The sequence below is a fragment of the Bos indicus x Bos taurus genome, chromosome 23, assembly GCF_003369695.1.
Source record: "Bos indicus x Bos taurus breed Angus x Brahman F1 hybrid chromosome 23, Bos_hybrid_MaternalHap_v2.0, whole genome shotgun sequence".
Lineage (NCBI taxonomy): Eukaryota > Metazoa > Chordata > Mammalia > Artiodactyla > Bovidae > Bos > Bos indicus x Bos taurus.
In genome coordinates, this window is record NC_040098.1 from 50,515,425 (window position 1) to 50,535,396 (window position 19,972).

Genomic DNA, 19,972 nt, shown 5'->3' on the forward strand with positions numbered 1-19,972 from the left:
TTTAAAAAAAAAAATTGGAAGACAGGAATATGGTGTGGTGGGAGGAATGCAAATGGTGGGGAAAAAAATCCAGCCACTGAGGCGGAGAGGTAAAGACTTGGGTCTAATTTCACGTTCAGCTCATGAACATCAACTTCATGTTCCAGGGTCCCAGGGCTGCTGCTGCTGCTAAGTCACTTCAGTCATGTCCGACTATGTGCGACCCCAGAGACGACAGCCCACCAGGCTCCCCCGTCCCTGGGACTCTCCAGGCAAGAACACTGGAGTGGGTTGCCATTTCCTTCTCCCAGGGCTGACCAGACCCCTAATGACCTTTCCAGCTCTAAAAGCCTGCAATTCGGGTTAAATCAAAAGGAAAGAAACCATCCTGCAGACCATCTGAATGCTAGTCTCGTTTTCGTTTTTCCTTTGGCCATACCTTGTGGCTTGCAGTGTCTTAGTTCCCCAGCCAGGGTTGAACCCGCACCCTGGCAGTGAGAACACCGAGTCCCAACCGCTGGACCACCAGGAATTCCCTGAATGCTAGTTTTTGGCACAATCAGCAAGAAATCTTCAGCATCCGTCCCCAGCTTCGTGTGGAACTTCGGTGCTGTTTGGAGCCAGCCAGAGCACTCAGCCCAGCCAGTGGCCCACAGGAATATGGATTTGGGATGGACTGGGCAGTGAAGCCAGCTGGACTCCTGCAGAGGCACAGAGAACCAACTCATGGTGGAGGCCCATGGCCCCTTGGGTTCCTCCCCAGCCAGCAGTTCAGAGTCTGAGTCAACAAGTGTGTTTCCGGCTTCTTCTAAATTGAGCACTTTTTCTCCCTGGCTTCTGCTGCTTCTGTGATTCCTCAAGGAGAATTTGAACCCAGTTGAGAAAGAAAAGGGACATCTGCCTCTTGCTCACCAGCAGTAACTGTCCCCGTCTTCGCAGCAGGTTCAAAAGAAAGTTCTGAATGTACTCGGCAGAGCACTCAGTTTGGGGTTGAGGCACGCGGAGGCTGACACCAGCCAGGGGTCCCCGCCCCCGAGAGTCTGGCTTCATGGCTGGGGAGCCCCACTAAACACCTGGAGAACAACCAGAAAACCAGCCAGCGCTGGCCTGGGCGCGCGAGCAAGAGAGCAGGCTGGGCAGAGGGAGCTCGCAGAGATCCTGGGGCTGGAACAGCCTAGGGGTGTGAAGACTCAGGTCAGGAGGTGGAGGGCGTATCGGAAGGCAGGCACCCCGTAAGTGGGAGCGAAGACGGTGCAGGAAGTCCTGGCTCTTCAGCAGCTTCCTGGGCTTCACAAGGGGCTCAGTGGCAAAGAACCCACCTGCCAATGCAGCAGACAGACCCAGGTTCGATGCCTGGGTCAGGAAGATTCCCCTGGAGCAGGAAATGGCAACCCGCTCCAGTGTTGTTACCTGGAGAATCCCGTGGACAGAGGAGCCTGGGGGCTATAGTCCAAGGGGTCACAAAGAGTCAGACACGACTTACGTGCGGTCCAGTGGTCAAGACTCCACGCTTCCACTGCAGGGGGCGTGGGGTCAATCCCTGGTCGGAGAACTAAGATCCCACGTGCAGAGTGGCCAAAAATTTTTTTAAAAAATAGTGTGTGCTTGACGCGCCACAGAGAGCCTCCCTTCAAGCTCACAACCGTGTAGTCAGGCAAGAATCCTGCCCCTGCTTGGCAGACGTGAAAACTCACGCTCTCTAGGGAAGGGACATGTTCAAAAGCGCAGGGACAGCGAGGCCGAGCCGTGTCCACGGCCGGCCAGGCTCACCTGGAGCACGTGCGTCGCTCCCACGTGAGGCCACCTACAGGCAGCCAGCGTGCTTCTCTGCTAGCACCGCGCCTGGCAACACTTCACATGCTGCTCAGGAGCAGGTTTTCTTTCTTTAAAAAAAGTTTAACGTTGGTATTAACTTTTTATCTGAAATGGTTTGAAACTCACAAGTATTTGCAGAAAAAGCAGAGAATTCCCGGGTTCACGTCTCATAACTTACCCCAGCGATAGTATCTCCTGTAACCTTGGCTCACTGGCAGAACCGGGAAATCGATGCTCGGATGCTACTACTGACCCGGGTTCTCCAGCCTCGTGCTAAGGTCTCGGGGCCGCCGCGCTGGGGGCCTGCATGTATATTGCAGGATGTCCACAGCATCCACGGCCTCGACCCACTCAGTCCAGAGCCCCCCACCGCAGTGGTGAGCCCCGAAAACGTTCCCAGACTCAGTGACAGCTTTCAAGGTCCCAAATCACTTCACATTCTTTATTCAAATTAGGACTTTGGGTTCAGCACTTTTTTTCAAGTGTAGCACATACAGAAATATCACCATAACAGCAGAGAAGCTCACAGAAAACTTCCTCCAAATTCCTTAGAACTGAAAAGACATTTTCAAACCACAAAGATGTAATCATCCTTTTAAAAATCGAGGAGAAACACACGGACTGGGTTCGGACTACAGTAGTTCTGAGTTTAAACAGTATCAGAATCACTCTCACAGAAACCTGTTACTCAAGCCAAACTTTCCACCAGGCACATTTTTCAGGCAAATGTCAAAACGAAGGTTAATGAGGTTACTTTCTCTCACATTATTAGCAGGGACTGTTGCAGAATTCCTCACAAGCACATTAAAGTATCCTGTCTGGGAGGGTGAGCGACAAGGACCACTTGGGCCCCCATAGCTCCAGCTTGGGAGGGCAGGCTCTGTGTGCACCCCCACACACACAGCCACGGCTGTCTTGGACCCTGAGACATGCCCCCACCCCTCTGTGAGTCAGAGCTGTCCGGAGCAGCCTCCCTTGAGAGCTCAGGGCTTCCAGATACCCCGGGGTGAGCTGTGTTGCATTTTCAGACCCTGAAGGAATGATGTGGGTAGTTGGAGACATTGCAGTGGCCACAGACTCAACCACACCAGGCTGAAGTCAGACCATCGCTCACACAAGGGAGCCCCTGTGCTGAAGCCGGGTCCCGCTACCGACCGTCCCCAGCCTCCGCAGTCACGTACAGGTAACAGGTCACAGGTGTCTGTCCTACAGAGAATGGCACCGATGGCTTTAGAAACCCTTGGCTTAACAGACTCATCCCTGGGGTCTCCTGAGTCACCTGCACGCTGTCGGGTCAGGGCCCCAGAGCCCTGCCCTGGTCTTCACAGCAGCCTGCAGCCCACCCTGCCCAGGCCAGGGTCTCGGGGCAGGGAGGCCCCGCCACCTGCAGGCCCAGACCCCACATGGCACGTCCTCTCCCCGGCACCGGCTCCTGGCTCCAGGTTGGCGGGTCATGCAGAGCCGGGCAGCCCCCAGCCTCGGAACTGAAGACTTCGCAGGCCATTCTGAAAGTGTTTCCCCGGCCAGAAAAACTACTCTTTCAGGGCAGTTGCATCAGTACAGAAATTCCGTTTTTTTTGTTGTTGTTGTTAATCTTCTAAGATATTTATTTACGGATTTGGCTGCATCTTAGCTGAGAGACTCAGGGTCTTTACTTGTGGCACGTGAGCTCTGGTTTCCTGGCCAGGGATCGAACCCCAGCCCCTGCATTAGGAGCACAGGGTCTGAGCAGCTGGACTACCAGGGACGTCCCCAGAAAGTCATTAAAAATGACACACACACAAAAAAAAAAACAGCCAAGCCTTAAATGCCATTAACAGAAGCACTTCTGGTTCAGACACTTTGGGATGGGAAAATGAGCAAGGGAATCCCAGATCTAAACGTGGGCTGGTTTTGTTTTTTCCGAAAGAACATATTCTCCTCAACCAGGCTGAAAAGGACATACAAAATGGAATTCTCTAAGCCATTTTAAGTGGTTCTGAATGTAAATGCACATTTCTTTTTATGTAATGTAAAAACAGACAAAACCTAACTTCCTACAAGAGACATCACCTGTTCCTCCCACTTCGGTTATGAAAAATGCCGACTCAGCTGCATCCAAACAACCTCCTGATGTCAGGAGTTCTTCTCCCAGAGCCGTCCCTGGAGGCGCTGTACCCACCAACACTGTAGAGCCCTGCCAGGCAGCCCCTTTAAGGACCATGAATTTCCCACCACCGTGAACTTCTCACGTGCTCAGGTGGGTGTTTTCTCAACAGAACACGTGTAGCTGTTTCTAGAAAGGCCTTCTGCAGGACTGCGCAGGAATTCTTCAACCTAGAGGTTAAATGTTTCAAGCTCAGTTCACCAGACACCTGCTTTCAGTCTTTACTCCATTCAGAGTTTCAGACTGAGTTTCCCATTTCTGGACACATTAGGAGGCTGCTGGTTCTCCTTGAGCAATGACTTAACAAGTTTCAGAGAACCTGAGCAGTGCCAGCAATACTAATGGGAGGGGTAATTACACAAGTCTGATTTCTCCAAAATGTCTGGAAGTGTCTCTACAGCATCTTTGCTTTCCCAGAGATGATTGTGTATCTAGATTTCCGGGTTGAAATGGCTCTGAACTGACGTTGTAGACTTCCGCTCTTCTATTAGATTCACCAGGTACATCTCACTGTCACACCTTAACAGCGAGTCGTTGATCTTCGCCATCTCCCCACAGCCCAAAGGTGACTCATTTCTTTCTTTACCAAAAATGTGTCTGTTCACAGAGGGTGAAGCCAAAGAACTAACTCTACAGGATGCAAATACTACATCAAAAAGATTCAAAGGGCTTTCAGTCCTAGTGAGCCTAAAGTTAGAGTGTTTACCTGTCCAGCCACCAGCCTGGGAGGCTGAAAGGCCCACGAAGGGCTGCGTCCCGACAGCCCGCTGATCAGAGGGGAGCCTGGAGGAGGACGTGGAGACACAGCGGGTCACCTGGTGGAGCGTGTCCATCCATCACCAGTCCTGAGGAGAAGCAGGGTTGGCCTCTGCCAAAGGGGCTTCAGGCACCGGCCCGCTTACTGACAGTAAGGCCAGGATGGCCCTGCAGGATGAGAGGAGGGTCACTGGGCTGGGCCCAGTTTCCGCTCAGTCCCTTGCCTCTGTGACTGCACAAAGCACACCCCCCATGCTGGCAGACCGTCCAGGCCTGGCGTTGCGGGGGCTGGCCGGGCAGAGCTGACTGCAAACAGCCCACTGTTTGTTAGGGCTGCCTGCTAGGCTACAGCACGCACGGTGCCCCCTTTTAACCTACAAACCTGTGTCCCATGATGTGAGCCAGAAATGCACACCAGTACCGTGACGTCGCACAAGAGCAGAACCTCCCATTTCTTCCCGAAGGCTGTTCCTTGCACTCCTGACAAAGTACACACGACATAGGTCACAATACCCTACGTGGCTCCAAGCCACACACTCCTAAGAAACAAGCAGCTGAGTGGGGGAATGAGAAAGCCGAGCAGACTAAAACACGTAAACACCACTGTGCCAGAGAGCAGAAACATGGGAAACTCATAAAATGATTCGCCAGGAGTCCAAAACAGACCTCCAGAAACTAAACGAGCAGCGGGCTCTGCGTGGCTCAAACCCACAGCATCGCCCAGGAAGCCCTCCCCCTGGTCAGGGCAGGAGGGGTGCGGCAGGCGGGGGCGTGGCCAGGTGGGGAATCACAGCACACCGGTCGGGAGTCGGTCCCCCAGGCCCTGCAGCCGGACTCTGGATGACCACTGCCACCGCCCCCTGCTGCAGGACAGCTCCCGAGCTGTGGTCCTGGCGCCCACACAGAGCTGCCCGGTGCACCCAGAGCTCGGCCAGCTTCCAGGTCCAGTGGCCACACCCGCTGGGCCACTTTATCATTATAAAGTATTTGTTTATAAGCACATGTGAATTAGGTCATCCACATGACCATTTTTTAAAGTCCGCTTTACTCCAACTGTAACTTGTAATTCATTAACTTCTGATGGCTTTCCACTCATAAATCAGTATTTAAACTTTTTCCATGATCAGTTACCTTTGGCAAACACTGCCATAGTCAAAAAGGATATTTTACAAACCAGAGTTCAAACTAAATATTTCTATAGCTTGAGACATCCCATTTTGAGGCATGAAAATATCTGGCAGTTTTTTGTAGCTTGATGTTAATTCCGAGGGGTGCCATAGGTCAGCTGTCTTGACTTTCTATTATTTATTTTTTTCTTCTTCTTTTTTTCCCCTGCGGCATAGGGGATCTTAGTTCCTCAGCCAGGGATCAAACCCTCATTCCCTGCATTCTTAACCACTGGGCCACCAGGGAGGGAAGTCCCACTGCTATTTCTTAGAAGAAGCAGTTGGAGTCCCCTCCCCAGTATAGGAATAATTGTACTTATTCCTATAAGTGTACTAAGATACTTATTTGGTGTCTTAGTGTTTACTGTAATCAACCAAGATTACCAAGAGTAAGGCAACCAGTTTTACCTTTACCCAAAGGAGGTTTATGTCAAGTGACAAATTTTTACTAAAAGTTTTAAGTGCTTTGTTAAATATAACTTTCAACATACAGTTTAAAAAAAAAAAAAAATACTACTTCTCTAGAGCAGGGGTTGGCAGACTTTCTCTAACGGGCCAGACAGTAAATATTTTAGAATTTGCCATAAGGTCTCTGTTGCATCTACTCAGCTCTGCACTTGTAGCAGGAAGATGATTGTGCATAACATATACATGAATGTGCATGGCTCTGCTCCTACAAACCTGTACTGACAGGCATGGAAATTTGAATTCTGTACACTTCTTATGTGTCACAAAAATAGTATTCTTTTGAATTCTTCCAACTATTTAAAAATGTAAAAGACATTCTTAGCTCTCAGGACCTACAAGAACAGCCTTCAGGCTGCATCTGGCCCATGGGCTGTAGGTTGCCTACCCTGCTTCTTAGAAAGCAGCTGTGAAACCACCAGTCCCTGAAGATGAGCATTGCAAAACGGAGCTGACTATACTAGCCATGTGCCCGAACACGTGAAAACCAAAGACGGACAGATTACCAAGGGATGACGGAGATTTGAAGAAGTCGAGTCCTCAGGAGGCTCACTGGCCCTGGTCGTGCATGGCCACCTTATCCTGGCATCCACGGCCATCAGCAGTGAATGAAGACCACCAACCAGACTGGTGCCCATAGCTGTAGCCTGTGCCCAGTGGGTTCAGAGCAGGATCTTCTTGGTGGGCAGGCTTCATCCTTCAAGTCACCACTCCCCACTGTGGCTCCAGGAGGCACAGAAAGCTCTTTCCTTCCCTCTTCTCCCACTGGGGAGTCCAGCCACTGAGAGGCCAGCTTCTCTGACTGCCGATGGCCCATAAGTCCAGCAGCGACCGCGTGCTTTGCCTGCACAAAGGAGCTGGAGGCCGGGACCGGCTCTGGCGGCTCACAGCCAAGGCCTGACGATCACGCTGGCATTTCAACTCAACAAGCATCTTCTTCTGCCCGGGGAAAGAATGACTTATACGAAACATTTTTAAGAACACTCTAGCCCACTATGGAAAATCTAGGCCCTTTCCACATCCAAGAGGAGGGCTGGGACAAGGGAAATTTGAAAATACTGTGGTTTGCTTATTTTAAAGTGCAGCGGCATCCGCTGAAGATGGCCCAACTGCCAAGGCCTCCCAAACTGCCGGGAGCTGAAATATCAAGTAGCAGACATGCACGTGGCCTTAAATTTTCAAAAGGATATCTGTATGCAAGCGCAAACACTTCCCAGATCCCAATTAAGAGAAAAGGCAGCGACGACGGGAAGGCTCCCGCGGACCCACTATGCATGCCAGCCCTCGGTGCGATGCTTCCACCTCTCCCTGAGAGCTGAGGGGGCGTCCACAGTTAAAAACAAATCCCAAAGGTTTGCAGCCTCGTTCAAGAGTCTTTTATTCGTGGAGAAAGTCACTGCTCGGAATCTTGAGAACTTCTTCCCATTCGTTGCAAGGCGAGAATTCCAAAGGCCAAAGCGGCTGGGAAGGCAGGGCGCTTGGCCCGGGCTCCGTGCTTGCTGGCAGGATCTGTCTGGGTGCCAAGGAGCTTGCACTGAGGGCCTCCCTCTCCCCGGGGGCACGATGCCCGACTGCCTGGGCGCCGCACGCCATCAGCGCAGCCCCGCGGGCTCAGAGCGCGTCGGGCGGGCGCCCCGAGCGCAGCGTGTAGTTAGCCCCCGCGTTGTTGTCCCAGTACTCGCCCTGGGCGCAGCGGTAGCAGATGGCGAAGTGGACGGCGAGGCCCGGAGCGTCCGCGTCCTCCCCCTCCTTGGGCAGCAGGCCCGGGGGCAGGGACAGCGCGAAGTGGAAGCGCTCGGCGTCGGGCTCCTCGGCGTCCCCTGCCTCCCCCGACGGCGCGTCCGGCGGCAGAGGCTTCCCCGGCTCGGGCCGCAGCTCGGCCGGCACGTCCAGGAAGGAGCGCCACTCGGTGAAGGTGTAGCGCACGGCCACGGTGCGCGGCCCGGGGCAGCCCAGCACCCGGCCCGAGCCGGTCACCTCCGCGCCGCCGGGCGCCGCGCACTGCACGCGCTCCAGGCACACGCGCTGTCTCCGCAGGCGCGCGGCCGCGGCGCTCGGCCCGGGCAGCTCGAAAAGGGGCTGCAGCCCGGGCGGCGGCGGCGCGCGGCGGGGCGCGGCCACCACGGCGGCCAGCGGGCTGGGGAGCCCCTCCATGTCCTCGGCGCGCGCCGGGAAGCTGCGCAGACGGGAGAGCACGGCGGGCGGCACCTGCGGCTCCTCGGCCTCGCTGAAGTGCTTCACGCGGGCCAGGCTCAGCCCCAGCGCGTCTGCGAACTGAACCCGCTTCTTGCACTTGGCGCAGCAGTCGCCCGGACCGAGCGGCGCGTCCTCGGCCGCCTCGCCGCCCTCCGGCCCCGGGGCAGGCGGCTGGCGCTGCCGCAGGACCTGGGCCGCCTGCAAGATCGTGTCGGCGGGCAGCAAGAAGGAGCGCGCGCGGCGGCGGCTCTCCAGCTGCGCCTCCTGCTCCCGCGGGGTGACCAGCTCCTGCGAGGACCCACGCTCGGCGTCGGGTCTCGGGGCCGCCGCCACGCAGCCGCCCTCCGTGATGGGCGCTCCCGCGGCGGGCGGCTCCCCGGCTGCCCCGGGCTCTTCCGAGGGCGCGGGTCCCGGCGCCTCCGCACTTAGCAGCACCCCCCGGGGCTCCATGACGCCCTGGCCCGGGACTTGTCCTCGGGACACTTGACGCCTGGGGAGGTGCAGAGAGAGCGCCGCGCCCGCCTCGGTCCGAGAGGAAAAGGCAGGTCCAGTCGGGAGGCTCGGGGGTTTGCCCGCGCTGCCCGGAGCAGGGTGGGAGGAGGGCGCGGGCCGGGCGCGGCCGCAGGGACTGAAGCCCGCCCGCGGAGAGGGCGGGCCCGAGGGGCGCGGAATCCGGGCGGGCGGGGTCCCCGGCTCACCCAGTCCTGCCCGCCGAGCCCCGAGGTTAGCGCGCACTCAGCTCGGTCGTCCTTCTCCCCGCGAGGTCGGCCCAGCGGGTCCGGACGGGTCCGCCCTCCCGAGGGTCGCGGCGCGGTCTCCCGCGCGCTGTCGCAGCGGCCGAGAAGGCGCAAAACTCGCCGGCGGGGCAGCTGGGCGGCGGCGGGCCTCGCGAATCGGCTTCTCCTTCCTCCCCAAGTTTCAGGCGCTCAGAAGCGGGCCCGGCCCGGCGCGATCGCCCCACGGGCGCCGGTGGACCCGGACCAGGTCCGGGCCGGAGGCTGCGCGGGGCCAGGGACCAGGCGGGGGCCGCTTCCGAGCGCCTCTGGAGGCCATTCGCGCGGGGCCCGGGCGCACGTCCCGCCCCGCCCCTCTCCCCGCCCGCCGCGCTCGGCCGGAGCAGGGGGACCTGGGTCACTGCCCGGCCTCCTGGAGCGGGCCCGCCGCGCGTCCCGGCCTTCCCAGGGATGCGAACCGAGGCGGGGAGGGGTGCTGCGGTGCTGCCCAAAGCGTCTTCTGGTTGGTTTCGCTTTGTTTCCTTTTTAAGGCTAACTTTGGCTGCCTGTAGGTCGGAGTTTCCCAAGTCTGTCACCTGGCCGGGGTGTGCGAGCTCAGGACTGGGCCCACCCTAGGGTTCCAGTCTGTAGGCCCGGGGTGGGGCCGCAAAGTATTTCTCTCAGGAACATGCGTGAGCTCCTTCGTGGCCTCCCACGCTAGCGTGGAACGCCTTGATTGCCTGTCAGCCTGGGGACTTACAAGAGGCCCCAGACATACCTGGCGTGTCTATCCATTGGAACAAAGACAAGCTTTGGGGAAGATCATTGTTTTTACATTTACCCAAACGCTGACATAGGGCCTCCCTCATAGCTCAGTTGGTAAATCATCTGCCTGCAATCCAGGAGAGGAGTTTGAATTCTGGGTCAGGAAGATCCCCTGGAGAAGGAAATGGCAACCCACTCCAATATTATTGACTGGAGAATCCCATGGACAGAGGAAGGAGCCTGGCGGGCTACAGTCCACGGATCGCAAGAGTTGGACACGACTTAGCAACTACACCACCACCACTAAAGGCTGACATGCTAGGGAGTGAAATACAAAATCCGCAAACTATCTTAAAGATCAGATAGAACTTGTCAGAGACTTTGAGGCTGTGGAGACCCTCCTGGGCTTCTGCTTCATCAGCCCTTCCCCCCCACCCCACCACCACCACCAGCACCTCCCATCCCCACCAGCACCCCACCCCTCCTCCAGGGCGGCACACGAGGAAGGCGGAACTTAAGGAGGCCTGGCTGTAAGGGCCTGTGGGCTGGTCCAGCTGTCCTGTCCCACTCTTTGGTGGGAACGTGGGATGCTCTGGTATATGGGAGGAGGCCGAGGTTAACCAGAAAGTCAGGGAAGTAGATATAGAAGAAGGCAGCTCCGACCCCATTAGGGAGGCCAGGGAGCCTTGGTGAGGGAGGGGAGTGGGGTTAACAGGAGGGCCGCTGGGAGGAACGTTTCAGCCACACCGAGGGGTGGGGGGGCGCCTGCGAGAGTGGCTGCAGGCGGGGTCCCCTTCCAGGATCCTTAAGGCAGCCTCTGACTACCGTGGCGGCCTGGGCCTGGGTGCCCAACACCGGGCCCCTGTGTTCCTGTCTCAGCCCTCCTCCACATGGCCACTCCCCGGGGGAGGCCGACCCCTCTCTCCTCCAGAACAGCGCCTATCTTGTCCAGGAGGATCCCCCTCCCTGCCCAGACGGGCTCAGGAATGAGCGATGTAGGATGTGAGGTGGGCATCTGAGAGGCAGCATCCAAGGGAGGTGTCCTTTCACCCCAGAGGAGATGGACGCTGATGTCACGGCCACCTTGCCACGGTCAGCGGTGGGGCAGTTTCTGCACGTGGGGAACGCAGGACCCTGTAGGCCATCGTGTGCTCCAGCTGCTCCAGTTAGCACAGCTCCGCTTGCAGAGCAGGGACTGTGTCTAACTGGTCTTTCTTACTTTCCCAGGATGTAGAATCGGAGGCGTGGTCTGAACTAAAGACCCAGGAGACAGGATAGCCGAGTTTAAATTTCAGTACCGCCTTTTCTGCAGGTGCTGTGACCTCTCTGAGCTGTGGTCTCACCTGTAAAGTGTACCATGTACCCACCCACTTGAAGAAGCAAAGCCTGCGACGTGCTCTGCAAGAAGCCCCCGGCCTTGGTGCACAATGACTCTTTTCTGTTATTACCTGCCAGCGCAGCGTGTTCATCCATTAATTCACCCTATGTTTATTGCATGCCTGCTCCGTGCCAGACACTCCTAGGTACTGGGAACACAGCACTCAACAAAATGCGAGTCTCTGCCTCCTGCGAGCTCACATTCTAGCGTCAGGATGGGAGAGAAACAACACACACATGAATAAAGTATGCAGCATCCCTGTAAAGATGCCTGTGGGAAATACAGGCTTCCCTGGTGGCTCAGTGGCAAAGAATCTACCTGCCAGTTCAGGAGATGCAAGTTCAATCCCTGGGCCAGGAAGATCCTCTGGAGAAAGAAATGGCAACCCACTTCCGTTTCTTGCCTGGGAAATCCCATGGACAGAGGAGCCTGGTGGGCTACAGCCCACGGGGTCACAAAGAGTTGGGACACGACTGAGTGACTAAACGATAGGAAATACAAAGCCCTGCACATGGCAGAGACTCCTTAGGCGAGTTGACTGAGTCTAGTTCTCTCCCATACCCTCCCATCCCCCACTTTTTCTCAGTCCCAACATCCCGTTTCCAATGAGATTGTATAATGTGGGGCCCAAACTCTGAAGACAGGCAGTGTAGATGTCACGCACCGGCCCAGGGTGCAGGCCTGGAAAGGGCGGCTGCACGGGAGAACGGAGCCCACATGACATCCCGCCCGTGACCTGGGGAGACACCGCGGGTGGTTTGAGGTGCGTCTTCCTCCTGGGAGCAGGCTTGTACTCCCAAGTTTGCATTCCTCAGGGATCAATGCTCACTGCCCTGTGAAGTCAGGACAGTCAACAGCAGACCGGGCCGTGTCGGGTGAGGGGCTGGCAGGCGCTGGCTGGCCCGAGTTTCTGACCCCGGGCGCCGGCCTCCAGCCGTGTGGCCTGGCCTCGTGTTTCTGTTGCAGAAGCTGTTTACCTCTCCTCCACTCCCTCGGGACTCTGACATCCCGGAGTCCGGCGTGGATCTCCCTCGCCTGTGGGCCAAGACACAACAGCACCACAGGGCAAACGCCTGCTTGTCAACAGAGGAAGACCAAAGGCCCGGGGTCGGGAGGTAGGCGCCCACGCCTAGAGCAAAGTGGAAGATGGGGACGTGGGATCTTTTTCAAAGGGAAGAATGAGGGTTAGAGCATCTGCTTACACTGTGATCTATGTAGGCTTCTCCTGAGATGTTAAATGTGCAAAAGCCAATTTGTTCCTGCAACATTCCCATATTAGTTCATACAAATTTTAAACCTTCATATTACAGTGTGTTGCCATTTCCTTCTCCAGGGGATCTTCCTGACCCAGGGATCAAACCCGGGTCTCCTGCACTGCAGGCAGATTCTTTACCAACTGAGCTACAAGGGAAGCCCTCCCCTCTCGTTGGGTCCTACTTCCATCACGGGCTGTTGTTACTTTCCCAGTGAAAAACAGTTAATGGAAAGTCAAGGAAAACAAGGTGGGAGCAGGAATTTTTACCTTGAATAAACCTAAAAGAAATTAAAGTAGAAAAAAAGGAAAACAGACAGCAGACATTGAAGCAATTTGATATACTCAAATAGTGCGGAGACACGGACTGTAAAACTAAGTGTAACACATCAAACAAGAGTAATAACAGGACTTCCCTGGTGGCTTCCCTGGTGGCTCAGGCAGTAAAGAACCGGCCTGCTGATGGAAGAGACAATGTTTGATCCCTGGCCTGGGAAGATCCCACGTGCCACAGAGCAACTAAGCCCGTGTGCCCCAACTACTGAGCCGGTGCTCTGGAGCCCGCAGCCACAACTACTGAGCCCCCCAGCCCTAGAGCCCGTGCTCTGCAGCAAGAGAAGCCACCGAAATGAGAAGCCTGCACACCGCAGCTAGACAGTAGCCCCCACCAGCCACACCTAGAAAAAGCCCCTGCAGCATAGAAGCACTGATGCTTTTGAACTGTGGTGTTGGAAATCAGTCCTGAATATTCATTGGAAGGACTGATGCTGAAGCTGAAACTCCAATACTTTGGCCATCTTATGAGAAGAGCCGACTCATTGGAAAAGACCCTGATGCTGGGAGGGATTGGGGGTAGGAGGAGAAGGGGACAACAGAAGATGAGATGGTTGGATGGCATCACCGACTCAGTGGACATGGATTTGGGTGGACTCCGGGAGTTGGTGATGGACAGGGAGGCCTGGCGTGCTGCAATCCCTGGGGTCGCAAAGAGTCGGACACGACTGAGTGACTGAACTGAGCATAGAAGACCCAGCACAGCCAATAAATAATTAAAAAAAAAAAAAAAAAGAATGATAACAGTAACAGACTGAGACAGAGAGAGGAAGAGGTAACAGCTGGAGGCAGACAGCTCAGGGTCCCCAGTGGAGGCCACAGCTTGGACCCGAGGTGCCCATGAATCCCACGCCCAGGGATGCCTGGAAGCTGAGCTACTCAGAGCCCCGACAAGGCCCAGAAACAGAAAAAGGCGAGGCCAGAGGGAGTCCAGGCTGGGGGCAGGACCTTGTCCAGGCCAACTCTCCCTGGCCCCGGGGCTGGGCTGGGGGAACAGGGCTGACTGTAGGGTGTGAACTAAAGACGGGGTCCTTAGACTGCGTCCCCACGGAGGGTTGCGAGCTGTGGGTCTGGGCAGAGAGCTGGCAGCATCCGAGGCCACTCGTGCAGGACCTGTTTCCAGTGCTGACCCCGCGGGGCCAAGAGAAGTGTGGCTCCAGGCTTCTCCCTGGACTCCAGCCTCCTCCGCTCTGCAGGCAGAGAGCCCAGTCAGACTCTTCAGGGGCATGAACTCCAAGGCAGACCTGGACCTTAGAAAACTGGAACGACAATAGAGGAGTCGTGGGGCTTCCCTGGTGGCCCAGTGGCTGAGACTCCACGCTCCAGTGCAGGGATCCCACGCTTGACTCCGGGTCAGGGAACTAGATCCCTCATGCCGCAGCTAAGACCCCGCGCAGCCAAATAAATAAATAACTATTTTTTGAAAAGGAGTCATAACTGCATCGGAGCCTAATGTAGGGGAGCAAGTCCCCAAAAACTCTGAACGGAGACGAGGGCGTCAGGCAGCGCCCCTGGGTCTCCCCCACCGACCTCTTTGGTGCCAAGGTTGGGACAGAGGGCAAACGGGGAGGTGCAGGGAGGCTGGGGAGGCTGGAGCTGCCCCTTTGGGTTGAAGCACGTGCCAGGCTCTCAGTTACTGCGGGCTGGACAGCAGGGTCACTGAGCGTTCGGCTCCTGGGATGTTATGTCAAAACTATCTTCAGAGCGAAATTAAGATATCACTTGCCTTTTCCACTTTGCAGACATCTTCACTGCACAGAAGCAGTGGTGAGTAAAACTGTGCCCACGTCATTTAAGAATATCCTGGATAAACCATTAAAAATTATACTATTAAGTCTCAACACTGAGTCCCTGACCTTAATATCCTATGTGACAAAATAGGCCACACGCAAAAAGCCCTTCTACTCCTGACGTGCGATGACTGCTCTGGGGAAGGGCACCCAGGAGACTGTTGTGAGCTGAGCCAGAAGCTTTTTTTTTTTTTCATGAAACATCATTTCTACTTAAAGGAATGATGAATAAACCATGGGCATTCACATTCGGGTGTGGAATAGACATTTTCTTTAAAATTACTGAAGCAAATCTCTGCTTCAGGGGAAGCAACTGGAAGAATGCGTTGCCAATCCTGAAATCTGAACTTTGAGGGAAAAATGGTAATTTGAAATGCCTGCATCTACCGTGGGACCGACAGCTTCCCAGCACTGACAGGCTTCTCTGATGGGATCAGCAGAGCAGCAGATGGGACTTTTGGTAGCGGGTGATGACAGGCCGCCAGGTTTGGGAGATCTGCATTTCTCAGTAAATCTGAATTTTCCAAACAGCCCGTGTATGATGTCACATGTGGGGGCCACTGTGTATAAAACAGATGAACAATTGCGCAGGGAACTGCATTCAACAGAAATAATCTACAACGGAAAAGAGTCTGAAACAGAACAGATGGATCTGAGTCACTTTGCTGTACGTCTGAAACTAACGCAGTGCTGTGAATCAACTGTCCTTCAATTTAAAATCGGTTTAGAGAAATCTTTTAAATTATCCCTGTAGGGCATCTCTGTGCTGGTAGTCAACCAGAGGGGAAAACTTAAGGTCTACTCAGGCCTCTTCTGAGCCTGCACCCTTGCCAAGGTATGTGCTGTGACTTTCTGATTGCTTTGTATATATGGTTTCTTTTGAATGTTTTAATCCTTTAATGTCTGACTCCCAAAAGGGGGGGAAAAAAAAAAACTTAAAGGAGGGAAAAAAACAGAATCTGAAAACAAGCACCAGTTCTTTTTCGTAAGATTTTTTTTAAATGTATTTGGCTGCACCCGGTCACAGCTGCTACACTCAAGATCTCCCGTCTTCACTGGGGCGGCGGGATCTTCAGTAGCAGCATACAGACTCTTTAGTTGTTAATCTTTGGTTATAGTTGTTCAGTCGCCAAGTCTTGTCTGACTCTTCGAGACCCCGTGGACTGCAACACACCAGGCTTCCCTGTCTTTCACCATCTCCGGAGTTTGCCCAAGTTCGTGTCCATCGAGCTGGTGATGCCATCCAACCACCTCATCCTCTGTCGCCCTCTTCTTCTCCTGCCTTCACTCTTTCCCAGTATCAGGGTCTTTTCCAACAAGTCAGCTATTTGCATCAGGTGGCCAAAGTATAACCTAGTTCCCTAACCAGGGATCAAACCCTGGCTCCCTGCATTGAGTCTTAGCCACCGGACCACCGGGGAAGTCCCAGGCACCAGCTCCTTAAACTTTCTGGAAGTTGTTTCTGCTGGAAGAGGCAGGGTATGTAACAAGGGTGGTGAAGGTTGCAAAAATGCTGACCATCTCTGGGTCTGCGGGCTTCCCTTATGGCTCAGCTGGTAAAGAATCCGCCTGTAATGCAGAAGACCTGGGTTCGATCCCTGGGTTGGGAAGATCCCCTGGAAAAGGGAAAGGCTACCCACTCCCGTATTCTGGCCTGCAGAATTCCATGGACTGTATGGTCCATGGGGTTGCAAAGAGTCGGACATGACTAAGTGAGTTTCGCTTTCGCTTGCTCTGGGTCTGCTGATCAGAGCACAGAGCCCTGTTCATGGAGGGCAGGGTCCTTCTTGCCTCCCCTGGCTCCTGCACGCTGCCTGTGGCCAGTTCTCTGAGCCTGCCTGCCCGGGGGCAGTGCTGGGGGCAAGTGCTGGGGTGGTAGGGAACGCTGCTGTGATAGGAGCTGAAATCGACCAAACTTGACAGGCATGAGAAATGGTCAGAAAGTGTGGTTTTCAGCCACCAGTTTCTTCCTTTATAATTTTATTACTTTGTTGTTGTTGTTTAAAAATATTATATTGAGAGAGCAATGGTTTACAGCATTTTGAAAGTGAAAGGCACTCAGTCGTGTCCAACTCTTTGAGACCCCATGGACTATACAGTCCATGGAATTCTCCAGGCCAGAATACTGGAGTGGGTTGCCTCTCCCTTCTCCAGGGGATCTTCCCAATGCAGGGATCAAACCCAGGTCTCCGGCATTACAAGCAGATCCTTTACCAGCTGAGCTACCAGGGAAGCCCAAGAATACTGGATATCTTATACATGTAGAAATTTTTTTCTTTAAAAAAATGATGGTAAAAGAAGACTTCATGAATGAACTTGCCATCTTAGCCTCTTTAAAGCCTGCAGTTCAGTGGCATCAAGAACACCCACAGCGTTGAGCACCATCACCAGCTGGACTCCTTCCATCTTCCCAAACTGAAACTCTTCATTCATGAAACAGTGACTCCTCCTTCCGCCCACGCCCCAGCCCCTGGCAACACCCATTCTACTTTTGGCGTCCATGAATCCGATGAATCTAGGTGCTTCATATAAGTGGAATCATGCTATGATGGGCTTATCTCACTCAGCGTAACATCTTCAACGTTCATCCACGCTGTGGCCCATGTCAGAAGGCCCTTCCTTTTAAAGGCTGCGTAATATTCCAACGTGTGTTTATGCCACAGTTTGTTTGCCTGGGCATCCCCTGATGGACACCAGAGGTAGGCAGACAACCGGTTCCTTGAGCCGAGGTTAGACCTCACGCTGAAATCGTTGGGGGATGACGTTGCTGAAGCAGAGCAGTGCACGCCTGTGTCAGATCGTGGGGCTCACTGACCAAATGCCACCAGGGCCTCCACTCTGCAGGCTGTGATACAGGCTGTGGGGGATGCAGGCCGAGAGAGATGAAGAAATACAGCTTCTCACAGATGTCTTCCTGGGTTTTAAGAAAAAAAATTTCCTCTTTAAATTTTCCTCCCAGTTCGGACTGCTTTCAATCCTAGTTTTACGGTGCCATTGTTCAGTCGCCCAGTCGTGTCTGACTCTGCAACCCCATGGACTGCAGCATGCTAGGCTTCCCTGGCCTTCAGTATCTCCCAGAGTTTGCTCAAACTCATGTCCATTAAGTCAGTGATGCCATCCAACCATCTTGTCTTCTGTTGCCTCCTTCTCCTCCTGCCCTCAATCTTTCCCAGCATCAGGGTCTTTTCAAATGAGTCAGCTCTTCGCATCAGGTGGCCAAAGTATTGGAGTTTCAGCTTCAGCATCAGTCCTTCCAATGAATATTCAGGACTGATTTCCTTTAGGGTGGACTGGTTGGTTCTCCTTGCTGTCCAAGGGACTCTCAAGAGTCTTCTTCAACACCACAGCTCAAAAGCATCAATTCTTCGGCGCTCAGCTTTCTTCTCAGTCCAACTCTCACATCCATACATGACCACTGGAAAAACCATAGCCTTGACTAGCCGGACCTTTGTCGGCAAAATGAAGTCTCTGCTTTTTAATATTCTGTCTAGATTTGTTGTAACTTTTCTTCTGAGGACTAAGCGTCTTTTTACTTTTGTGGCTGCAGTCACTGTCCGCATTGATTTTGGAGCCCAAGAAAATAAAATCTGTCAGTTTCCACTTTTTCTCCCTCTCTTGCCACGAGGCGATGGGGCCAGATGCCAGGATCTTAGTTTCCTGGACGTTGAGTTTTAAGCACTTTTATGTTAGCCTCTTACTTCTTGGAAGGTGACGCCATGCCAGGCCACCTGGGGACCCCATGTTTATAAGGACTACATTGAATTGAGATGTGTGTTTTCATAAACTCTATCCAGTGACAAACTGGCTGCTATCCAGTTTTTATAGAAAAGCAGACAAAGCATCCCTGGCTTTCATGTTGTGGGAGGCGAGAAGGCTGGCATGGAATGCTCAGATTTCCTCTCCTTCCTGACCTCTGTCCAATGTCAGCCTCCAAGGAAAGTGGGCTCTGTTTTCTGAGCAAACATCTACATGATGCCAAACAAACTGGATGGAAAGCCAGCAGCCAGCAGACAGCGGTTTGGTCTCTGGATGGCAGAAGGACCAGCAGAGGGTAGCGTGGCTCAGTTCTCTGCTTTATCTACAGACTTAAGACTTAACTGTCCAGAGACCGTTTCAGGCTTTAGAAGGGAGTTCTCTGCTTTATCCTACAGACTTAAGACTTAACTGTCCACAGACCGTTTCAGGCTTTAGAAGGGAGTTCTCTGCTTTATCCTACAGACTTAAGACTTAACTGTACACAGACCGTTTCAGACTTTAGAAGGGAGTTCTCTGCTTTATCTACAGACTTAAGACTTAACTGTCCAGAGACCGTTTCAGGCTTTAGAAGGGGAACTAGGGCTCTCAGCCAGAGGGATCTGGGCTTCTCTGTTTTGGAAAGCAGCAACATCATGCCCAGTGTCACTTACTTCCGGCAGACGGGTGGGCCGATGGATAACTTTGGGACAGGGGGCCTCGTGCCAGAGGCAGCGCAAAGGGAAGGAAGAGCGTGCTGCCGAGGAAACAGTGCGGCTCCCCCACACCCACACCCCGTGCTAGTCCAAAATCGCAGTCTTAGCAGCCTGCTACTTTTTATTTTTAACTCTGAGGGCATGGATTAGAGCCTTCAGTTCTGTCCCCAGAGGTTCCGGTCTGAGCCCGGACTCAGCAGAGACAGACAGGCTCCCTCCCGGCGGCAACACAGCTCCTTAATTGGCTTGAAAAGCGGCAGCCGGATTCCGCAGCGCTGCCGCTCCCAGGCTGGGTCGGCAGAGCCCCTCTGGGCGCTCGCTCTCGGGTCCCCTGTGTGTTCCTTCTCCATCGACTTCATTCCTGGGACCCTCCCCCAGCTTCCCTGAGAGCCTGGTCACGTGGCCGCTGTGTGCTGACAATCTGGGGGCGGCACTTCCTGCCTGAGCCTGCAGGCAAGTCCTCAGGGAGAGAGTGCTTTCTGGTCCCTCTGCCCCCCGGGGCCCCGATGGGCAGCACCCCGTCTGTTACCACCTCAGACGCAACCTTGCACCGGACAGTCTCTAGAGCGTTTGTCCATCTGTCTTTTAACTGCTCCCTCTCCTGCCTCTCGGGGCTTCCCATGGGCTTCCTGGGTGGCTCAGTTGGTAAAGAATCTGCCTGCAATGCTGGAGACTTGGGTTTGACTCATGGGTCGGGAAGATCCCCTGGTGAAGGAAATGGCAATCCACTCCAGTACTCTTGCCTGGAGAATCCCATGGACAGAGGAGCC

General features: G+C 54.4%; 1 protein-coding gene across 1 annotated transcript; it reads right to left on the bottom strand.

Moving 5' to 3' along the window:
- Positions 1-2,215: 2,215 nt before the first annotated feature.
- PPP1R3G (protein phosphatase 1 regulatory subunit 3G) lies at positions 2,216-9,020 on the bottom strand. The gene has a single exon (XM_027525001.1). It carries the CDS (start codon positions 8,971-8,973, stop codon positions 7,939-7,941), a length of 1,035 nt encoding a protein of 344 aa, XP_027380802.1. The 5' UTR covers positions 8,974-9,020; the 3' UTR covers positions 2,216-7,938.
- Between the last annotated feature and the right edge of the window lie 10,952 nt (positions 9,021-19,972).

Bases quoted from the DNA above. Each gene is read 5' to 3' on its own strand.
- PPP1R3G (XM_027525001.1), bottom strand. From the start codon at position 8,973: ATGGAGCCCCGGGGGGTGCTGCTAAGTGCGGAGGCGCCGGGACCCGCG.